Source organism: Mauremys mutica, chromosome 6, assembly GCF_020497125.1.
Source record: "Mauremys mutica isolate MM-2020 ecotype Southern chromosome 6, ASM2049712v1, whole genome shotgun sequence".
NCBI classification, from domain to species: Eukaryota; Metazoa; Chordata; order Testudines; family Geoemydidae; genus Mauremys; species Mauremys mutica.
In genome coordinates, this window is record NC_059077.1 from 56,665,414 (window position 1) to 56,688,940 (window position 23,527).

The 23,527-nt window shown below is 37.9% G+C and overlaps 1 protein-coding gene across 1 annotated transcript in view; it reads right to left on the bottom strand.

Annotated features, from left to right (window-relative positions):
* The window catches only part of FAM172A (family with sequence similarity 172 member A), a 340,598-nt gene that overhangs the window by 151,286 nt on the left and 165,785 nt on the right, over positions 1 to 23,527 (bottom strand). Inside the window, 1 exon segment of the mRNA XM_045022184.1 lies at positions 22,549 to 22,767. Coding sequence (XP_044878119.1) covers positions 22,549 to 22,767 — 219 coding nt within the window.

The following is a 23,527-nucleotide window of genomic DNA, read 5'->3' on the forward strand; positions in this document are numbered from 1 at the left end:
GGAGATCGAAAAGAACCCAGGCTTGTACATCCAAACCCATAAGGAGATTGGCACTAAAGAAGGTAACCGGGTGGATAGGGGGCATTGGATATCTTCATCTATGGAGGATTAATTGTTTAAATTTAGCGCCACACTAAACATACACAACGAAATAGGCATGCATCATCCCCTTGTGAGTCAATTGTAGCACAATATTAACGTTTCTTTTTCCCGACCTCCACAGTGTGTGTGTTCTGTGTTTTACACATTGGAACTGCTTCAGTCTCAGAGTTACAGGACACAACAATCGTGTAAGCTTTAGAGTTTAACAAAAATAAGCATCCAAAAAATACTGAGTGGATTGATAAACGGGTGTTAAATCAGTAAAAACTGAATTCCTTTAATTAAAAAAACTGGTAATTTATCACTGAAAATCGGTAAAAACTGAAAACACGGCACACTATGAATGCCCTACTCACTAGGCTATAGGCTATTTGAGGTGAATCTTTTTCCTTCCCTCTGACCATTCTGGACCTGTGAAAACCTTCCCAATAATTTTTTTTATCAAAACCAATACATTTCCATCCAGAGTTTTAGTGTTGATGAACTGGCATTTTCTGACACAAAAAAAATAAAAAGAGTTTGTCAAAGAATTCCCAAACAGTTCTGTTGGTTGGTTGTGGTTCCCCTCCCATACTTTATACATTAAATAATTTTGTATTTGTATTGAGAAGCACAGTATAAATAATTTTTTGAAACAACAACAAAATGCAGCAGTAAAGCACGAAATAGGCGGATATTCAGGTCTCCAGTAGTTTGAAAGGATAGTGACAAAAAATAGGTGACACAAAGGTTATTGTCCAAAACAAGACAACTTTATTTCCAATCCAAATGGTAATAGTCATCTCAAAAAATAACTCCCCACCCTCAAAGACTTGGCAAACAAACTGTGATTCAGTGCACTTTCTTGAAATGTTCACTCTGTCTTGAAAAATATACTGAGCATATTTGATAGTTCAGCATATGGGCAGAGGCAGAGCAGAGGTATGAAGATCTTTGAGTCATGGAAACAACTTGAGCTCATTTTATATTTATATTAAATAAAATATACCTATTCAGTAAAAATGTCCGCATGTATGTGCTCTTTTCAAATGTCACGTCCCTAGGAAGTGAGTTCTCCCCATTTTCCACTGCAATTGCAATCATATTCTGCTTCGCATTGCATCCCACTTTTCCCACCACAGACAAAAGCTGGTCTTTCTCCAATGGTGAGGGATCATGGTCAGGAAATAAAATCCAGGGACAGGCTTGTGTGTATGAGAGAGAAGAGGGACATGGGGCCATCAAAATGAGACACTTTTTCCTCATATATCTCACCTGTCTGAATACAGGTTGTAAAATGAACCAACTAACTCCAAGTCAGAAAGGCTAAGGAGAGCTCTCCTAGGAGCTTAGTAAATACTGTTCCTGATCAGCTAGCAAGGGTCACTATTAAACATGAAATTTGCTCTTCCCTCCTTCCTGAGGACTATCCATAGTACATCTATCTCCTGAGCTTGGTGAGGAGGGGCAGGAACCCAGCACACTGCGGGAAGAGGCAGGGGAGCTGTCAGGACCAAGCTTCTGCCCCCTGCCCGTTGCCCCCATGGGGGCGGGGTGGAGGGCGGAGAAGAGTGGGCCGGGCTGGGCTGGGCAGGATTTTTAATGGCACGCTGCTGCCTGCCGGAGTCCTGGCAGGCAGCAGTGTGCTATTAAAAATCGGCTTGCGTGCCGTCTTTGGCATGCGTGCCAAAGGTTGCCGACCCCTGCTCTAGGCCATAGAGACAGCCCTAATTTACAGTACCTTAACAGACGAACAATGACTTAAAATCATGGAGTGAAATTGTCAATGCCTACAGCCACTTTTCATATCTCATTCATAGCAGAAATGCCAGTGGTCTCAGCTGAATTCTAATGCATTTTTGGCTTAATATATTTCAATTTCAGCAATTTTATAAGAGGCCTTTATAAAGTTTCTACAGTGTCAGGATTACAAGATTAGACGTATGTTAACAAAACATTCTCACTACAGGTGAAAATTCCTGATTTTGCATTTTAATGAAAATATGGAACATTTTGCAAGTCGGGCTCAAGTTTTGAGTTTAAAAAAAAATATGGGAAGCTTTTACTACAGCCCCTTCCAGATCTGTTTTTGACAAGGTCAAAAAATACTTAAAAGCATCTTGCAGAGAAATGGTGACATTTTGCCTATGACACAGGAACACAAGAGATGCCACAAGAGAGCAGGTTAGTGGTCCTTCTAGTTCTGTATCTGGTCTCTATCAGTGACTGATACCTCATGCTCCAGTAATCCATGCAATACACTTCACAAACTGCATAATGTGATATGATGGTAGTAGTGGGGCTGAGGGGCGTGGGAGGGATTTCTTTCCTAATTCCACAGGTGATCATTTTACACTTGGAAGCAGGAAGGCTGGTATGTCTTGTAGCTTCCTGATCTAGCTAATGTAGCAGCAAATATTTTTCATGTTCTGAAATCCTCAGTGACTTCATGCAACAATGAACTTCTTATTCACCATGTAAAAAGAGTATTTATCATCTAAATTTGTTGGTTTCAGTTTTCTTGAAACCAACAAACTATAGCCCCTTATTTTTATATTATAAAATGGAGTAAAATGAAAATTTCTCTCACAGTATTCTAATTATAATGATAACTTGAAGGTGTTTCCTGTTTATAAGGTAATAACCGCATCTTATGCCAAATAAACTGAGGTTTAAGTGTCGTAGAGCAAACAATCTCCATGGTCAAAGGCCGTGTTTGTCAGCCATGATAAGAGATGAGGTTCCTGGTGCGCTGGGTTGGGGTGACTGAATATAGAGATGGTGTTGTTGCTGCTAGTAGACCAGACACAGTCAGCCTTTGGCTGAATGTGCCACCTTTGCTACCAAAGCCTTCTCCTCACTAAGTCTGAGTGGATGGTGGGGAAGGAGAAAAGCTGAGCCACAGGTTGGTTCTGGATGACTATTAATCTTCATGTTACTGGAAAGCATTGTTAACAAAAATAAAATAATTCATCTTGCCAGTTTGGGACTGTGGCCACGGGTCTGCACACACACCCGAAAATACATATTTAGCAATCAGTTGCTCCCAACCAAAAAAGGCCAGCTGATGATTAAGTTCTTTCCCTCTCAACAGGCCTCTTATGTTCTTATGTTCTATGGCAAACTAGGCTTTTGCCCCAGAATAACAGCAATATAGTTTTATTTATATTGTATTTCCAAACTGCACTGGAAGGACTAGGATTCTTCAAATCAAGTTATCTATCACTCAGCCAATAACCTACACACAAATCTGAAAGATATTTATTCTGGGGACGAGAACATTGCTGACTCACAGGGAGGAAAAGAGGATGTAAGAGAGCAGACTAGGAGGGAGGAGGGAAATGAATCAAAGGAAGTTTAATTTTTTTTATATTATATACGCAATTCTCCCCCTCCCCATTTTTTTTGACTGTTATCAGCCCCATGATCTCTGCTTGTTGGTAATTTTCCCTTTCTCTCACCTAATTTGTACGGTTTTCCTGTTTCACTTGAAGGGAGTGGGAAGCTGCAGTGCAGCAGCATCTTTGTTGCTGGTAGACAGCTTCAAAAATTCTGAGTACACAAGTCAGCCAGAGCAGAGGTATAATAATAATAATCAGAGCAGGGAGATTTGCATACTCAGAATATGGTTATTGATAAATAACTGTACAGTTAGTATGCAAATTCCTGCACTTTGATTCACTAATAATGGTTATCAGCCAATCTGAGCACAGGGATTGATATACTGTATGTTATTGAGAAATAACCGTAGAGTGATTATGCAGACACCCAAAACCAGAGCACAGGGAATTGCATAATTGGTAAAAATTCTGAATGGCTAAGACAATTGTATTTCAATACAATATTTGTTATTTTACATATCTTTTTCATGTCCCCTTTTCCTCTTCTCCTTTTCAAACTAAATAATCCAAAGGCTTTAGACTGTACCTACAATATATTTTTGTCAAACATATTGTAACATTTATAAATATGCCTTTTATGAGATAAAGTAATTTGAACAAAAGAACATTTCCAAAACAGTCCACCATCTTCTACATGTGCAGCTGTATCTCTTACCACTCACTTTTCTGTCAGTTAATGGAGTAATCGGGGTACTAGGTAAATCAAAACTAATTCTGATTTGCAAAACTTTTACAAATGGAATCTATTAATGTGAAACAAATAATGATCATTCTAAGATTTCTTTACTGATTATAGGAGACCGTCTAAATATAAATATAAAATATAAAAAAGCCAAATGCTCTGATATTAATATATCTACAACATTAAAAAACTCATAACGGAAATCATGCAAAAGTGTTATTTTTCTATTTCCTAAAGTATTTGAAATGTGTGTTGCTTTCCAGTTTTTTCAATCTGTTTATATGTTGTAATAAGAAACAGACATTTTTGAACCATGCTATTGCAAGAAAAATAGACTTTTGGCCAAGAAAAATGCAGATTTCCCACCACAGGAAACAATGAATCTAACAAACTTCAACACATTTAGGTAAAACAACAACTTAGTATTTTCATTAATAGTTTTCATTTCAGAACAAAGTTAGGCTGCAAAGTCTCTGTTACACAGTTTATATCTGTTATGTGAATTAAACTAAATAGAATGGCTTCACCGTATATTTTTCTTCTTGACTTTTTTCTCTACTTATTATATGCAGCCTGAATTATTTAAATAAGAGGGATTTAAGATGTTCAAAGCTATTTGATTTTTTATAATAAAAAAAATACGTTCTCAGGGTATGCATTTTAAATAAACTGATAGCGTGCTTATTTAACTTGGTATTGTAAAGTTTTTATGAAATACGTCTTATTACAGGATCTTGGCCGCTTCAAATTAGTTGTAAGTAATTGTCAATAGCTTCTAAAATAATTATCCAAATTAAAGATAGATACAAACTAAACTCCCAGATATGTATATCTGTCAGTTTCTGTTTCAATAAAGGGTCCTGAATTCAAAAACATAGGGTTTTTTTTGTTAGTTCAGATTTAGTTCTGGATCTGAACTTTGCTGCTCAGGCCCATCTCTAATACATTTTCATTTTCTTCATAGATCCAGGTGACAAATGATATGAAATTGCTTTTAAACGTAAGGAACACCAAAACAACTTTAGGACACAAGTATTTTAGTTAAGAATTGAACTCTGTGACTCCATCATGTCCACTGATTTGTTAGGTTACATTCCTTTTTGTTGAGATAAGTCAGAATTGCATTATAGCAATAGAATGCCCATCGTTGAAGATTCAAAACACAAATGAGGATAGAGATCAATAGATACTACAATTCTTCTAATGCAGTGTGACTTTTTAAAAACTCAAAACATCCAACCTCATACCAGAGTAATAAATAGCTTGGCTATATTTTAGGTCAGCACAAAGGTATACATCTTAAAGGCAGGACATTTAGTTAACAGGATATTAGTACAAGAGGGTTCAGCAAAAAAGGATTCTTATATAGTATAAGATTATCAGGACTAGACTATCACACTGTGACTGTGCTGGCGTCTAGCTAATCTGACAATATTTGTCGGTGCATTGTTTCAAATCAATAACTAATTAACAAAGTACAAAAGATGTTGCACTGTTTTTGAAGCTCCTTGTTGAAAATGACTTTTGGTTGCACATGGGCAGAAAGGTCGCTTTTATGACATCTTCACAAGTCTTTCAACATCTTGCCACTGTCAGATTAAATTACTTTTAGCAATTAATTGTCATAAGTTAAAACAGAAGCACATTTGTTACAGCAGGTTGTCATAATGACATGGTGAGGAGTTGTTCTGATATGAATTTCTTCCACTGACCCTCTATCATATCTTAATTTTTTTGGTTGACCTAACTGGAAGATTGGGAGCAAATCTTCTAACTCAAGCAGCACAGGCTAAACCTTGGGGGTCTTTCTGGGATTACATACGGAAGAATAATTGAAAGGAAATTACATAGATACCTAGAAAATCAGCAGTTAATATTTTTTTAAAGTATATTCAATCCAGGAAGTGCATATGAGTGAAAAAAGGAAAACAACCCTAAAATCTTAGAATTCCACAATGACATATTATTGTGAAAAAACAAAGATTTCTCTAATCCCATTTTTAGTCTTCATTAACCAACTCTGTTTATTTCATATGTGCCTTAACATAGAAGTTTAAACAGATTTAACATCTGGAAACAACACACATTCAAAATGATAATGTTTATTTTTTGTGAGGTTTAGATTCTATTTTAATAAGAAACTATTCTATGCTCCAAGTCAATTTTTGTTATAATGGGTGCAAGTTGTCACTACCATAGCTAGTATTCAGCCAATATTTCTGTTATAAAAATCTACGTTTATATATGTAACTTGGCCATAACAATTTGCACCAGGCTAAAATTTAATAAACAAAATCCCAATCAAAGAACATATTTATTTAATACATGTTAATGCACATTCCAATCCTCTGATGGGACTTTACTGTTCCAGCACTTTACCAGGACCTCTCAGAAGAGTTCCAGTTCACTCAAGACACTCAATAGCGATATGATCCTTGTGGTAGGACACTATCTTAAAGGAGGCTATGGTTACAAATGGAAAACTTCTTCAACTTTACATTGGTTTAGATTATCCCATCTGTTCACATAATATAATGGGTCTATCCTTGTTACACCTTCGGTTATTTGGAAAAAGCCACTGTTCTGGTGACTGGCAAAGGTAAGATGTGTATTGTATTAAAGATTTCTCCCCTCTCTTTACTATGCATTCAAACATTATGTATGATTAACAACTTCTCTTTATCACAAGTACAAATCCTTTAGGCCTGCATTAGGGATTAGTAGTGGTGTCTGTTGGGACATCAGGAACGGGATGATGATTCAAGGCCTTCTAAATCTATATAGAGATTTTGGAGATGAGGAGGAGAAAACACTTAACTCCTGCAGAGTTGAATTCAAGCCCAAACAAAAGGCAATAATAAGGACTTGCACCCTTTGGAAGGTGGTGTCTGTATATAAAGACTAGTGGATATTCTGGGCACAGAGATATATTTCAGAGCAACAGGTTTGGTAGTCTATAGTCTGAATTAATCCAGTTCTCAGTCCCAGTCCAGTGCCCTTGGATTTGAAGTTAAGGCACTGGACTGGGGACTGAGAACTGGATTAATTTTTTTGCTCTGCTACCCCACTGCTAATGTGGAGAAGAACCTTATTCTTGAATGCTCAGTTTGAGCAAGGGGATCTCCAACTGGCTCTAATGTGTCTGTGCCTCAGTTTCCCATCTATAAAATGGGGATGGCACCTTTCTACCTCATTGGGATAAATTAATTAATGTTTGGGAAATATTCAAATATGAAGGAGATGGATTTAGATAGTAGAGTAAGGTGTCTGAATCAGTCAGTAGGGGAATCTGATAACATCTAAGCTATAAGGTCTTCAACTGCTGTTCACTAATATGTTAATAAAGTTGCAGCCTATTTTCTTCCAACCTTCTATCTTCATTCAGTAGGCTAATAGCCACTTTGGATGTAATAGGGTGATTTTTTGTATTCCTGGAACTGAAATCTGTTTTGAAGTTTAAAAGAAAAGTTTGGGGAGCTAATTTAACAATGTGGACTAGAGCCTTTTTGCTGGAGAAGTAATGGGGAAGAGGGAGAAAGGGGCATATGGACACTATTTGTACCCTGGAGTACAACCCAAGCACAGTATGCTAAACTATATTCCAGGACTTTTACTGCACTGTAGAATTTCCCCATGGTGAGTTAGCACGCGGCAATAAGGTGTGCTGAAGATTCACACCCTGGTTGGCTGCACACTACTTCATGGTGTAGACAAGCCCTTTATCCCTTATTGGCTGAGCCTACCCAGTGTAATGGAGAAAAACAGCTATAAGGCCAGGTATTCAAAGAGGGGGAAATTCACCCCTGTGCAGAGAGCCCACACAAGATCTATATGCCACTTACACACTGCTTTGAAGATTTAAATGGGACTTACGTGGCACATAGCCTTGTGATTTTAGCTGAGCTTCGTAACTGAAGTATCAAACAAAATTTAAAAAATCATTCTTAAAACATATATTGTGAAAGTTCCTTGGACTTTGTGCAGTACTGGCATGGGTATAGCCTCTGAAGGAGAGCAACTTTAAAACACATTGAGAGCTCCACAATAGCCCTGCTGGTGGATCCTGCTAAGGCAATGCACTAAATCTGAGCCATCTCCATGCCATATCTCTTCCCTGACCACTTTTTGGGATACAGCCCCCCTCGAGCTATTCCAGCAGAGACAGGGTGGCAGCCACTTTCTGCTACTGCAGCCTCCTTTGTAGGGGTCTGGCAGAGCTGAATTTAGCTCAGTCGCTAAATCTGTGTGTAGCTACTGAAACAAAGTTTGCTGAAAAGAATATTTCATATGGCAAGGTACTGTGTTCTCTGTTAGATCACACTAACACAGCAGCAGTTGAAGCCTATGATGGCTTAATTCCTCAATATGATTGTCTAGCAATCTCCACTATTAATATAATAAAATTGTATAATCATTTGTAAAAGGCCATACTTCAGTGCTGAAGTGCATATGCTAGTGTACATCAGAATAAAAATAATTTTAAAATATTAAAAGATCATCCTCTAAAAGCTTAACAAAAGCAGTCCTTGGGGCAGTTCAGGAAAGGAAAGGGAACAGTACAGGTAAAAAGGATGTAATGAACATAGAGACAACAGTCAACCTTTAAAGATCTTTAAGAGGTCTTTCTAAAAGTGGGCTCAAATGGTCTGAGCAGATTCCATGCATAAAAAGATCCATCACAGCAAAAGCTGAATTGCCCACTTAATACAAAATAGTGAGATTCCTAAACAGTGAGTGGTGTCTGACGGCAGGCCAAGATTCTAAGAGCTAAGGCCTTCACCATTAAAGGCTTTAAAAAAAATCAACCCACCCCTTTCTAGGCAGCCAGTGTAAATAACACAGAAATTAATTATATGAGTAACTCCTATCACCAAACATATTCATTTTGCTAGCAAAAGAGAAATCCTTCTAAGAAGAAATTACAGTAACTAAGATTCACAGGGGACACTCTGCAAGAAGGAATAAATAAGAGAACAGATTTATCATGGGATAAATAAGGCCACAGACCAGGCTAATTATAGAATTTGAAACAGAGCTTTCTATGGTAAAAGTGTAGTCGGATTAACACCAAAATTCTTTATTTGCGTGACTCACTAACTTCAAAAGACTGCCCACAGTAAACAAGAATATGAAGAGAAAGAAATATCTTTATAATAGCAGCCTAGGCCTAGCTGCAAGACTTCTTTTTCCCAGGGTTGAAGACAAGGTTGCTCTGCCACATCCAAATAGCAATGTCTTCCAGGCCTTTCTTTAGAGGCTGAACTTGCATTGTCCATGAGACCAGATATATACAATTGTATATCAACACAGAGAACAGGAGCAAATGAGAGATACCGAGGGCAGGCAGCCATGCAGGCCAAAGAAGAAACAGTATGAGGCAGTTGGCTTCCTGCCTTTTCCTTGGAGTTCAATCCTCTTTGTGTCACTCCACTGGTTCCCTCTTCTCCATCACAAACACAAACTACTCATCTTTGTTTTTAAAGCCCTTTGCCAATACCAGATTTAAAAATGCTGGAGCCCTATGCGCTGTGGCAATTTGGACCCCCTCACCTTTCCTGTTCAAGGGGGCTTAGGGACCCAGCCCAGGGAACTGGGAACCTTCAGGAGAGTCAGGTCCTGTCTCAGGGTAGTGAAAAGCCCTGGGGTGGGGGGAGGAGGGAAGGATGTCAGTTGCTGTCCCTGGGGAGTGGAAAGCCCAGGGGAGGGGGGGATTGGAGACCAAGCCCACCCTGCCGTGACTCCTGTCCTGTCAGGCTGGCCCAGCTCCCCTCTCTGGCCTGTTGGCTCTAGCCACATCATGCAGGAGTGCCCCTCACAATGCCCTGCATATTGGTTAATCTGGGCCTGCTCTTTTCCCTACTCATCCTCTTTCATATGCTACTGAGAAACTGACCACTAAATTCCATGAAGTCAATGGTGCTAGCCTTCATTGCTTATTTGTTAAGTTTTCAACAAACACCTTCATGCTTTCTGCCTAGCCACATCTCATGCATTTAAGGAGTTTCCCATAAACATCCACACAGCCATCTCATTTATGCCTGTTGAGATGGAGTGAATTAGCAGATTTTCTGATTTATTCTGTTTGGGTGATGTGCTGGAAGCCTGAGACATTGGCTGAATAAACCTCGTTCCAGTGCATCCTCTTGTGTAAATAGCTAATGCTACCTCCCAAATAATGCATTGTGAGATCTATAGGTGATGGAGGCTGTCAATTTTATAGTGTTTATCTAGCTGCATTTCATTTAATCCTTTCTTTACATTTCAAGAGGTCTTCTGTGAAAATAGTTCTTAAAATCCCACTTTAAAACTTCTTTCTATGCAATGCCTACAAAAAATTCATCAATGGTTATTAGGCAGCTGGTGACCGTTGCTTCTCATGCTGACCAGTTTTGTCTCATCACCTTGTGCTGCCATCTGTTCATTGTATCCATTTGTTCTCTCACGTCTTATACACTGCTACTTCGATATAACACCACCTGATATAACACAAATTTGGATATAACACGGTAAAGCAGTGCTCCGGGGGGGGGAGGGCTGTGCACTCCAGTGGATCAAAGCAAGTTCAATATAACACGGTTTCACCTCTAATGCGGTAAGATTTTTTGGCTCCCAAGGACAGCGTTATATCGAGGTAGAGGTGTACTTATATTGTAAATGCATGGGGCAAGAACTGTTTTTATGATGTGATCGTATAGTGCCTAGCACAATGGGTCCCTAGTCTATGATTAGTCTATGATTAGGACCCCTAGGCATTATTGCACATAAAAAATCCCCTCCAAGTCATGGAGTTTTACTGGCTTCTGGAGCTGTTGAAACATACTGGGGCAGGGTTGCCTTTGAACCCTAGCAACTCCCTTGCATATCTTCTGCATGACTGCCCCTTGTCTTTCTTTGGCTCTAGTACATGACTGGATACCAAAGTCTATGCGAAAGGAGGAAATTGTTAGCCAGAGTTTCAAAAGAGGCTCAGAATTCTCAGAAATTGGGACTTTGATTAATTAGGGGATGGTATGGTCATTTGCAGATCCTGCAGATTGCTGTAGTCCTGTCTGCAAACTCTCTTCTGCATTCCCTCCTTCTTGCCTCCTTCCACAATCTGGCTCTCTCTTATCCCAAGTTCCAGACCCCCAAGTACTTAATGAATAATTATAACAAAATATGTAATCCATTTTGCTTTTGTTTTCCTATTATACCAATAACTGATCAAAAATAGTTTCAAACATTTTAGAGCAACACAAAATACTTTGACACTGTACAAAACCAGAAGTTTTAAAATATGCTTTTTGGAACAGGACACTACCCTATTCAGTTCCTAACTCCAGAGACACACATTTAAAGCTAAAGTATTAGATTAATACAACTTTGTGATCTTTAGAGTCACAGCTTAAGAATTTAGAGCAGAATTTTGATTAATCAATTAAATTACAATGTAAAATTTTGACACAGTGTTTGAATGTACTGTACTTCAAAATAGTTCAGCATATTCTGACACCAAATGGAGAGCCATTGCTGTTATATGCTCTCTCAACTAGAAAAGCAACTGGGCTCCATTCTATCTTGATGCGCAATCCCCATCTCTAACTGTTTAATTGTTCCGATAGATTATCACTAACAGAAGCACCACCACATATATTTGACAAAAGCTTTAGTAGCAGAGTCCTTCCACACTTCTTGAGCAACCTATTTGGTATATTTGCACTTTTGCCAATGGCACCAAGCATTCCCAAACTTGTGATGAATACTGTTTTCCTGTAAAAACTATAAACTGTTAAAAGTCCCAACTATTCTGTTAGGAACTAGAGCTGCATTAGCTCACCCAGTGGTTTCATTCCCAGCAGTGCCATCTATTGGAAAACTCACTAAAATAATTTAATCTCAGAAAATTCAAATGTTTGTTTTATTATGAAGAAAATATATTTCAGTTTAGATTGATAAAAAGTCTACATTGCAAGAAATGACCAAAAAGAGAGAGCGTTAAATGTTAAAATTGAAGTTCTAGAGAAGTATGGTTGCAAGACATTCCTCCAGTTTGGAAAGAGAAGCTGCCACTGATCCCTCCCACTTTAAGGGACATGAAGCATTGTGGATCCAATTCAGAATTTTATTTTATTTGTTTTGAATGAAAGAAAAAAACAGGGACACTGAGAATTCTGCAGTGGGAGAGGCCTGGAAAGACATAGTTTGTTTAAATCCTGAATTATTTCATTTTGTTGGATGTCGATATTGCGGCACAGAAAAAAAGTAGAATGATTAACTATTCAGGAAACCACCCGCACTGATTAGGTAATTGCCATAGTGCTGTGTGTTAAATTACACATGTAGCCTTTGGTTGTCCTGTTTTGTCCAAGTGGTGATGACATAGTAATTTATAATACCCACTGTCCAGAATCCTGTGATATAATTTTAGTCATGATAATGCAGCAGAGTATCAGAAAACTGCCTATACTATTTGAGTTTTAAGAAGACATGGTGGGAGTGAACTGACAAGCATTTCACTGGGGTTATACTGAATGTAAACTAACTGATCACCATTTCTGTCAGAGGAGCTTAAAAAAACTGTATAATGGGGGCCCATGAAAGTGATGCAATCACTAGCAACAACAATTGAATAGGTAGACATTTTAAATTAAAACAGGAACAAAGAAGCCTTAAGTTTTCCCTTGATAGACTCCAGGCCTCTGTTTAGTGTTCCTTGTATGCTTAACAAGGAATGCAAGCTAAAAAGTGGAGAAAAAGACCTCAGAGCAAATATGAATATCTGCAGCTGGTCTAAAACACAGTGATATGTCTCTTGAGAGAATAGGTAGATGAGAGCATATCAGCCTTGTGCTCTGCAGACTGCCCTGTCTCCCCATTCATTACCAGATCCAATTTAAATTCCTCATCTTCAAGGCCTCAATGGGCAAGGGCCAGACTACCTTTAAAACTGCTTCTTTCTCCACACAACATTAAGAATACTAAGATCCACAAGACAAAGAAGTTGACAGTACCCAGGCCAAAGCTCTGCCACTGAGGACAAGGTATTTTTGGTGAAGGGTGACCAGCTATGGAATTCACTAAGGCAGGGTCAGAACTGAGTTCAAGTCTTTTTTTCCTTTACAGCTCAATATAACACATAGGTCTTTTATAAAGGCCTTTCTCCTCAACAGCGGCAGCAATAAGCAGACTGACAAGTTAAATCTCTTTCTGAAGGAGACCAATGATTTAAAAAAAAAAGTTGAATGATGAGAACCTCCAGAGTTAATTAGTAAGGATTACACAATAAAAAAAATTAGAAGGGATATAAACCCCTATGATTCAAGTTACAAGCCAACCTCTAACGGAAATGGTTAGGAAGACTCTTTCCCTCTTGGCAGGTGATTCTATAATTGCCCACTTCAGGGTTTCCTGCACTTCCCTCTTACGCATTTGATAATGTCCACTGTTGAATCCTGGTTATTGGACTGGATGGACCACTGGTCTGACCTGTTATGACAATTCCTATGGTCCAAAAGCTGAAATTTGTTTTCAAATGAAATGTACCTTTTTCAGTTTTGCACTTTGTTTTCTGTGGCACATTTTATGAAAATGGGGTGTGGGGGTGGGGTTGTTGACATCCTGGAATTTACTGTAGCATGTGCATCTGTTCTCAGGAAGCTTGCATTCATTCTTTGCTTACCACTGAACAAATGCTATCATCCTCCAAATGCCAAGGGCACAGCCATGATACCTACTATCCAGCCCCTCTAATTTTTTAAAAATAAATAATATTTGATTAGAAAGAGTGATTTTTCAGCATCTCTAAGAAATATGGTATATTTGTTTCCTAGAAATCCATTTCTATATCTGAATCCCTCAATTTAAAATAGTTCTGGCATGACAAATGAACAGTGCTTACGTCTGGAGACGGACTCCAGTAAATCACAACCCCCAATCAAAGTTTTTCACAGCAGAGTAAATTCAGATTAAAACTGTTTTCCTCATATATTTAGATGATTTCTTGTGACCTAGAACTGCTGAATTTTAAGTGGCAATCACCAAACGTCAGAAGTTCACAACACAGCACTATAAGGCCAAAAGTAATTTTCAATAATGACGACTACTGGGTGGTTCAACTTAAAAAACATGGTGTAAGTGTGAAGGATTTATGGGTGGTCATTTAAAAGTTTTGGTAATGGGACTGCCCATTTTTCTACAGATCAGTTCAGATTTGACCCTATTTGGAACTAGATTATGCCCTAGGCATCTGAAGGTGCACTTGGGGACTGGAGGAAGGGGTTGCACAGCAGCTGGAGCCTTCAGGACAAATCCTAACCAACAAAATTGCTTGTGAGTGCTCCCAGGTAGAGCACCCCCACCCTTATTTGTTACACCAACCATACGCTCCTGTGCTCCTTGCTAAACCCATCTGCCTTGTACAGTTCAAAAATAACTGAGCTGACCTTTGCCTCAGACCTCATTATTTTCAAAAGCACCCTGTCCAGAATAGAAAAAGAACAAAAAAACAAATGGCAGGACCCTCCTCTGAGTTACCTGGACAATAAGATTACGACTTTAGTTTTTAATGTGCCATTAGGTCCCATTTAGGGAGTCCATCACTTCTGTCAGAATATAAGGAACGCTAACTACCGATAATTCTTCTTTAGCAGTGGATCTTGTATCTGGCTGTGTCTCAGATAATCCACTATAGAGTTTAACAATCCTGCAATCTGAATGTCTGAAAGTTGAGAAGATTTCTCTAGGTCCAGAAGAAGGTATTGGAGCTGCTCCTGCTCCTTGATCTGCTTCCTCCCAGTTGTTGATATAGGCAAATCACAGTCACACTATTCATTTGATCTCTAGCCAGGTATTTTCAAAATGCCAATCAGCATAGTATCTAGGCTTCTCACAGCTTTCCCATCAGGTGATGGACAAAGTGGCAGAAAGAAATTCAAATTGCTATGATCTCCAAGTGACCTCTCTTGGATTCATCAATACTGCGTCATATGGTGGCCAAAACACACATTCCCCATCTTGTCAGATTTGTGTCTGTTAATGTCCCCATCCCAGAGAGATGTTGAGGAGGAACTGGGGCAAATCTTTTCAACCTGCAGCTTAAGTGAAAAAAGACTTGAAGATGTTGGTTTAATTACTGGTGCACAAGTTCTCACTCCTGAGACAACCTATGGCTCAAAAGCAAGAGTAACGACTAGCCCAAGGAGCCACTTCTATGCAAGCTGTCATTATCCTAGTGCCCAAAGACATGCCCATACTATGACTGGGATCAATTATACAAATGTGCAGCTTCACTATTTCTGGTTCATACCTATGAATTTAAAATCTTACTTTCAAGTAGATCAGTTCTTTAGATGGCTGATGGAAAGTAGGAGATATTTTGACCCATCTCACATACGTCCAAAAGCAACTGAAGGCTGCTTCCTTTATGGTCCACATCCCTACCTGATTTCACCTAGATTAATCAACTGATAAGTTACAAATAGATAAGAGATCATTTTTCTAGATAGCAGGGGCCAGGACACCATTACCTTGTTGAAGTGCAAAGGGCTATGACCCAGACTAACACAAGAACCCTAAATTGCCAGTGACTTTTCAGGGCAAAGAATCCCCATAGGAGCACTTTTAAACTGTTGAAGACTGAAGAGAAGAACTGAGGTTTTGGGTTCTGTGGGTATTGTCCTGGCTGGAGGAGTTCCTGAACCCCATTAATCAACCAAAGTTGAACTGCTTTGCTATTTTATTTAAAACCATATTTTACAAGAACTGTGCCCAATGCAAGCACAAGTGGCACTGTACAACACCCCACTTACGGTCCTTAGCATAGGGAGATATGTTGGAATGCCTCTGCACCCCAGCCATCTCCAGCTACCAAAAGACCTTTCAGGACAATAGGCAGCCAGGTACAACTTAAAGGAGGTCTGAGGATGCTTTAATTTACATCAGGGTCCAATTTGGCCCTTGAATTGAAGAATTGGGGGTTGTAAAAAGGTGCTCTCTCTCTCTCAGATCCTGTGCTGAGTCTAGCTTGGCCTAACCAAAGAATCAAACCCAAAGACAACCAAGTCACTATTGCAAGTATAGACTAGTGTATGACTCAAAGTAAAGTTACAAGGTTGCTAACTTCTCATGAGACAAGTTATATTAAGCAGCTCTAGATTGTTATGGCTAACTGGTTCCCAGCTGAGAAAGTCTGAGCAGGAAGTTCAAGTTTATTGTAGGGGTGGATGTTTCCTTGTGACCTCCTACTAAGATCTTTGTTTTGGCCAGATTTTCCAACTCCACAACAAACTGAGAATCAAAATATATAGAAGTATGTGTGTGTTTGTGTTTAGGGTGTGGGGAAAGTGAAAAGTTATTATTCTTGGTTTGGATATTAATTGAAAGGATATTACCCTTTTGATTCTATTGGATAAATGATAAAGAATACCTGTAGTGAACAATCTGCACTGGCAGAGGGATGGACTAATGACCTAAGAGGCCTTTTCAGTCTGCAACTTCTATGGCTCTATAATCAAAGATCGGCACTATCTGAACGTAAGAAGTTTGAATAATTTTATTCACCTTTGTCTTGAACGAGTGGGTCTGCTTTCTGCTGAGCCAGTTTTCTTTATGAGTGGCTCACTAAGTCCCCAGTTTTACTTAGCCTGAATCTTGAGGGAAAGGAAGGATGACTTGGATGACCTATACGAGTAGATGATTTTTTAGAACAACAGGAGTACTGTCGAACTCATGGTGGGAGTAGAGATGCAAGCTGATTTTTCCTTTGGAAGCTCATACAGCTTGCCTCATATTTTAGGAGCCTGATCTAACAATACGTGGTTTGCCAGTATCATGAAATGAAGTGTTTGATAGCCAGGAAAGCTGGATGGCCCTGATTTATTCCTCTTCTTTGATTAGCTGCACTTGTGAAATGCAGAACAAAAGAGAGGGTACTGCAGAATAAGGAGTCAGTATCACTCTCCCAGAGATGCAAAATCTTCCTCCTGTGATAATCTGCTTTTCTGATCTCCCTCTTGCTTAGGGAAAAGAGGACCAGTGCAACTATTCTAGATTAGTAGATGCAATACACACTGTAGGAACGAGCCTTTACTATATCAATATTTATTAAAAAGCATAATTTCAATAGATATGGTATGTGCAACACAGCCAATTTATAAATGATTCAATACTATTAAATTTTTAAAATATACATAATTTGATTAAGTATTTATTTAATATATTTATAAACCTGGTATCTACAGAATGAACTGCTATGAACTTTTTCAGTTACACAGAAATTATTGTAGGAGTCTGAAAGTTATCTGTGTCTGTACACTCACATACATTTTCTCTTCTTTTAAACTCTTTAGGCTGAATGTTCCTAAATGGTTGACCTGAGGACAAAGACACTTCAACAGTTTATAATCAGTTTCTTCCGAATCCTTTCAATGAAGGGCTTTGCTGTCCAATAGAAGTAGCAGACGGTTCACTGAAGAGGAGGGGAGTATTTGGGCTTTAAAATTTAAATACAATATCACTAATCTAATTTGTTTTAAAAATACACGCTCCCTCCCCCAAAATCACACACTTTTACATGGAGTAAAACCCACTGAAAATAAGCATTTATAAAAGATGAATGATGGGGTTTTGGCTAAGACACTGGAGTGGGACTTAAGAGATCTGGGCCCTAGCTCTGCCACAGACTTTTGTGAGCTTGGGCAAGTCACTTGACCTCTCAGGAGTTGCTTGCCTGCGCTTGCACATCACTGTCTCTCTTCTGCTGGGATAAAATTAGTTTTGCACTGAGCATTAGATGTTCTCCATTTGTAACTGTTGTACATTACTGCACTGCAATAATATATCTTTTCCTATAATTTTTAAAGACATCACATTTTTGGCTTACTCATCCTGGCAGACAGCGTTTCAGGCCACATAAGTGAATGGTGTTTCTTGCTTCTTATACCTGGCAAAGGATGGAAGGCAGAGGGATTCAGACCCCGATCTAGGAAAGCAGTTAAGCATGTGTGGCTGGTTAGGTGTGATGCCATTCTTATAGAACGATGAGCAGCAATAGCATGCCCTTTCCTAATTACCTGCAAGGGTTTCCTGCCTGCTGGCATTCATTTGTAGTGATTGAAGTGTTTACTTTATTTTAATAAAGTTGATGTCTTTTTATCACTTTTATTCTAAATATTGGTATATATTATTTTACTTGTCCAAGCCCATGGAAAAAATCAGTTTGCTTAAATTTACTGAACATGTATATTACTTCCTTTGGTAATATAGTTTGACTGATTATGGAATATTTGTCAGTTTAAACTCTTTAAGAAAAGGAGAAAAATACTAAATAATGAATAAAGAATAAGCTACATCAAAGCATCATTTAATTGATGGATCATTAATACAGAATCCCACTACAAATTGTAATACTGTTGTGAAGGGTATGTATGTGCACCATGTAGCCTATAATAATGTTTTATGATCCATGGCTGCATATGTCCTTATGTCGGGTATGATATTTAGCATGGGCCGACTACTGATTTACATTTATGAGCATCTTTCAACACAGAACAGACACTTTCAGCGTAGAAATCTGCAGGGAGTGGGAGATGGAGGAAATGATAATGTCACATTTAAGCCTATATTCCATTTGCATACGTAAAGGCTGTGCTAGGGGCCAACACATTCTGAGTTTAGCTCAGCAATTAACAAAAGCTAGGGTACTAAGTTTCTGGGGGAAGCATTAGCCAATATGTACAGCAGCAGCCTCTGGTGGTCTAAGAAAAATACTAAGTCTATACACAGGGGGTGGAAATATGTTTTTTTAAAGTATGTATGTACATATTTAGCTATTTGACTCAATTTTCAATCCAACACATTAAAAAACAGATGCTTTTAAAAAATGATCTGTTGGCAATATGCTTGTTAAAATCTGATCAGTAAGAATATTAAAATTCACTATGCATTAATTAACACATTATATGAAAGTAAAATGTCTTTGTTTCATCATTTTACAAAGTATTATAGTCAATGCTGATCATCAGGGAGTTTTTGCCTTGGTTTGTGTTGCTGAAAAAGAAACTAAATTTATAGGATTATTACTAAATTGATGACATTTTCTGTCTTCACTCTAGAATTCAGTTGGCAGATGTTTTCAAGAACAAAAAATTCTGTCTTATTACAAAACATATTAAGCAGGTTTTCCTGCCATAATGTCTGACATGATGTTTATTGCCCAGACCAAATCAATCCCCTTAACAAGCTATAATGTATGCCAGCAAGTACATTATTTCATAGTTAAGGAAACTTACAGCATGAAACAATAAGTACTTTGATCTCTCATGCTCTACTCTTAATGTAGTGCACAATCTGCTGGTTAGTCATGCTATCTGTATTCATCTGGTAAGTAAAATATTTGATACTTTGTGATAATCTTAAATGTTTAGGTCTCTGCTTTTACTTATACCGTGTATCTTGCATATTTGCATTATTTGAAATAAAAATTAGAAAACACTTGAAGGAAATGTTCATTTTAAAAAGATGTGGGGAAAGAAACTAGCTCAAATAACAAAGAAATTTTTTTTTCCAAATCTTAGAAATACTGGTTATGTAAGTTAAATCATCACTAAGACAGCTTTAATTTGTTCAACCAACACTTATTCATCAGGCCACTGTAGGTCTAAGCCAGTGGTTTTCAACCTGTGGTCCGCAGACCCCATGGGGTCCACAAACTATGTCTAAGGCCTGGGCTACACTAGCAGGGGAGGTTCGAACTAAGATACACAACTTCAGCTACGCGAATAGCGTAGCTGAAGTCGAAGTATCTTAGTTCGACTTACCTGGCTGTCCTCACAGCGGTGAGTCGACTTCCACGGCTCCCTCGTCGACTCCACTTACTCCTCCTGCTGAGGTGGAGTACGGGTGTCGGATTTGCGGATCGATTTATCGCGTCCAGATGAGACGCAATAAATCGATCCCTGATACATCGAACACTACCAGCCGATCTGGCGGGTAGTATAAACGTACCATAAGAGGTCCACGAAAGGTTGTTGTTACCACAGAATAGTAGTTTTCAACCTGTGGGCCACAGTGCATCCCCAGACTGTGTTTAAAATTTCAAAAGGGGTACACACCTCCACTCAACATTTTTTAGGGGTCCACAAATGAAAAAAGATTGAAAACCACTGATCTAAGCGACCCAGAGATCATAACCGAGGTTGTCTATTCCCACTAATTAACAGTTCTTCATCAATTTTGCCAATGCATTTGGCATAAACAAATTTTCCTTCAACAGCAGATATGTGTCTTTTCTTTTTACACCTGTTTGTACTTCAGTAAACTTATTTACCATGGCTAGTATGAGAAAATCCTATTTCTTTACTAATCTTGGATCTCCCCTCTCTGTGACAGTTTGCCTCTCTCTGTGACAGTTTACCCAATGGCAAAATAGATATAACAATGCTTACCTGCCTACACAGGTGATATAAGGCTTAATTAAGGTTTCTAAAAAATGTTTTGATGTGTTGTAGAAGTACATCATCACTCTGTAGTATTTTAGAGGTCTCCAAATCCCATAGAATAAATGGTGCTCTTTATTGCTAATAATTGTTCAGTTTTTTTCAAGGTTGATAGGCAAGTGAATTCAAATTGTTTGTTTAGGCATGTAACAATCCAGAGGTGCTTTTATCTCATTTCACAATACTCTGCATTGGTGCCTATTGATGAAAATGTGAAGTAACCTTTCAGATTTCAGAGACAACAGCATCAGGTGACATTTGCATACTTTTGGTCTATCCTGCTCCCAGTGAATTCAGAGGCACAGAACTGGGCCTACAATGTACACTGCACATGAAGACTTGTGTTGTTACTTTCCATGCATAAAAAAAGGGAATTTCAGTACTCAACTTTGAAATAAGTCTTCACTGGATAAAGAGAACAGTGCAAAAACTTGCATTTTACATGTTCTTAGGGATTCATGAAACCACTCTGTGTGTTCTATCAGGCAAAATAGCCACAAGTAGAAAGATACCATAGACAGGAAAGAAATGTGAAAGGATCACTGCATTAAAAACTAATTTTAGTCCTAATACTAGCACTGGATTGCTGGGGTAAGGCTTGATAACTGGCCCAACCAGTGCATGCTGCCTCTTTGTGAATAAGGCTGCCTCTCTCAAAGGCTGGGATTGGCTGGTTGGCAGATTGGTACAGTTCATAAAAAGCAGTGCCCTTCTGGTCACTTTCTACGTACATCTGTAAAGGTTCTTATTGTTTCTACACTCAGGAAAATAGTTTATTTCCTGAAAACGTATAATTTTTTGTTTGTTAATGCTTCTCACAAGCCAAATGTATAAATTTTTTAACTAGGTAGTAAAACTGTTATAGCTAAAGCACAATTAATAAGAACATATTGAAAATTAAAATTATTCGAACACCTATTTTGTTGGATGTTTCTCTATTTCACATCAGAATGGCATGCAAATTCTTACTGTTTTAACCGTACTGTGGCATTTCTGACATGTTTTACTGTTGAATAAAAATGCTAACTTTCATAATAAGGGCCTTGAAAATTGCATGACTCTGTCTAGAATGTATAATGCATAGTATGTATATGAAGGAGAATGTGTCAAAGTGCAAATAATATTGTTTGTGCCCCCTGCAGAATTAGAAATCCTTGGGTAGCACTGTTATAACGATCCCATGCTGCTAGCATTACAAAGTGCAAAGGTTCACTGAGTAAGAAAAGAGCAAGGGACAGAGTTTCCTCATTACACCATTCTTGAACTATTCTAGCTTAAATATGTATTAAGATATTAATAACTCTCTCCCTTTATCTGCCTTCAGAAGCTTAGCGGAAATACAATGGATGGCTGCTCATATGAAAACAATACATTAGAGGGTAAAACTGCTACCACACAAGATGAACACCAGTATTTTGCACAATACATTATTAATTCAGCAGGTAATATATTAAAAATTATTAGGCTATAACTACTGCCTCCCAAGTATAAGACAACAACATAATGCTGTAAATACATGCACGATATGTTGTGTAGCTAATATGTTACCTAAGCTGTATTAGGTGTTTCTTATGTATACATCTACTTATAAAACATTTTACGAAGTCTTCTTTAAATCAGTGTTTGTAACACATAATATGTTCCTTTGGGGTTTATTTGAAGTTCCTCTTTGAAAACAGAAAGCAATATTTGCAGCTCTTCCAAAACTTCCCATTCGATACGTGACAAAAAAATAGCAATACAAGAAAGAGTCACTCACTTTAAATGAGCTCTTTAAAACATGTTAGTAGTGTGTCTATATATTTTTTAAAACCCATAGCCATTTTTAATGTAAATATGCATACTAAATATAAAATACTTCAGCACATAATTTAGTATTTAGTAAGGGCAAATTAAACTAAAACAAACTTACTCTAATATACAACTGCACAGTTTCTTTTTCTTTCTGCGGGTTCCGATACTTTTCGTAGAAGTCACGTCGCTTCTTTGTTTCTTTTTGGATTTTATCTTTTCTTTCTCTCTTTTCTGCAGGTTCATCTGAGCTATCAGAGGACAGCTGTACTTGGGCTTTTGTCTTTTCCACTTCAATATAGTTCTCATTGGGATTCAGTACTATTACTCCATAGCCTTCCTGTTTCAGGAAAAGACAAAATAAAAGAATATTAACAGAAAGATTTCAATCTGGAAATTGTTTTCAATTTATTTTACGGTTCTTAATAAAAATATATGAAAGTGATTCCATATTGGACAAAAGTATACTATTTTATAGTAATATTTTAAGAAACCTGTGGGGTTTTATTTCTGTAATCAAGGGGAAATATATTGATATGTGTATCTCTGTGTGGATACATATATCTCTACATCTATATTCACGTGATCTGCCTGTTTCACCTTTTAAAAACAATGTTCAAAATGTATTGGTGTTATTCATAACTACGTTATTTTATATGATTTTATCAGAAAGCTACTAGAACTGAAAACAAAACATTATTATAAGAACACTACATAATGACTAACAAAGTTTATGTCCAGCTAATAATACTTTTACAATAGAATGGATATCTTTCAAATAAAATCTCTGGAAACAATTCAGCACAGCTTAAAATAGTAACAACCTTTTGTCTAGCTGACCACCAGCATATGATGCACAAACTGATAGCAACAGTAACCATGAATCAATATCAACACTGATTCAGCAATACTGCTTACAAGTCAACTCTGTTAGGGTAGAATGACTTTTAAGTACCATTTTAAAACTGCACTAAAACTTCTTTGGGATTAAGTTATGTATAGTATTCTGCAAATCCAGAGAAGAATTATGCTGTGTAGGAGATTATGATTTTAAACATCTGTGCTATATTTTTGTGCCTCAAGAAATGGAACTGTTGAAG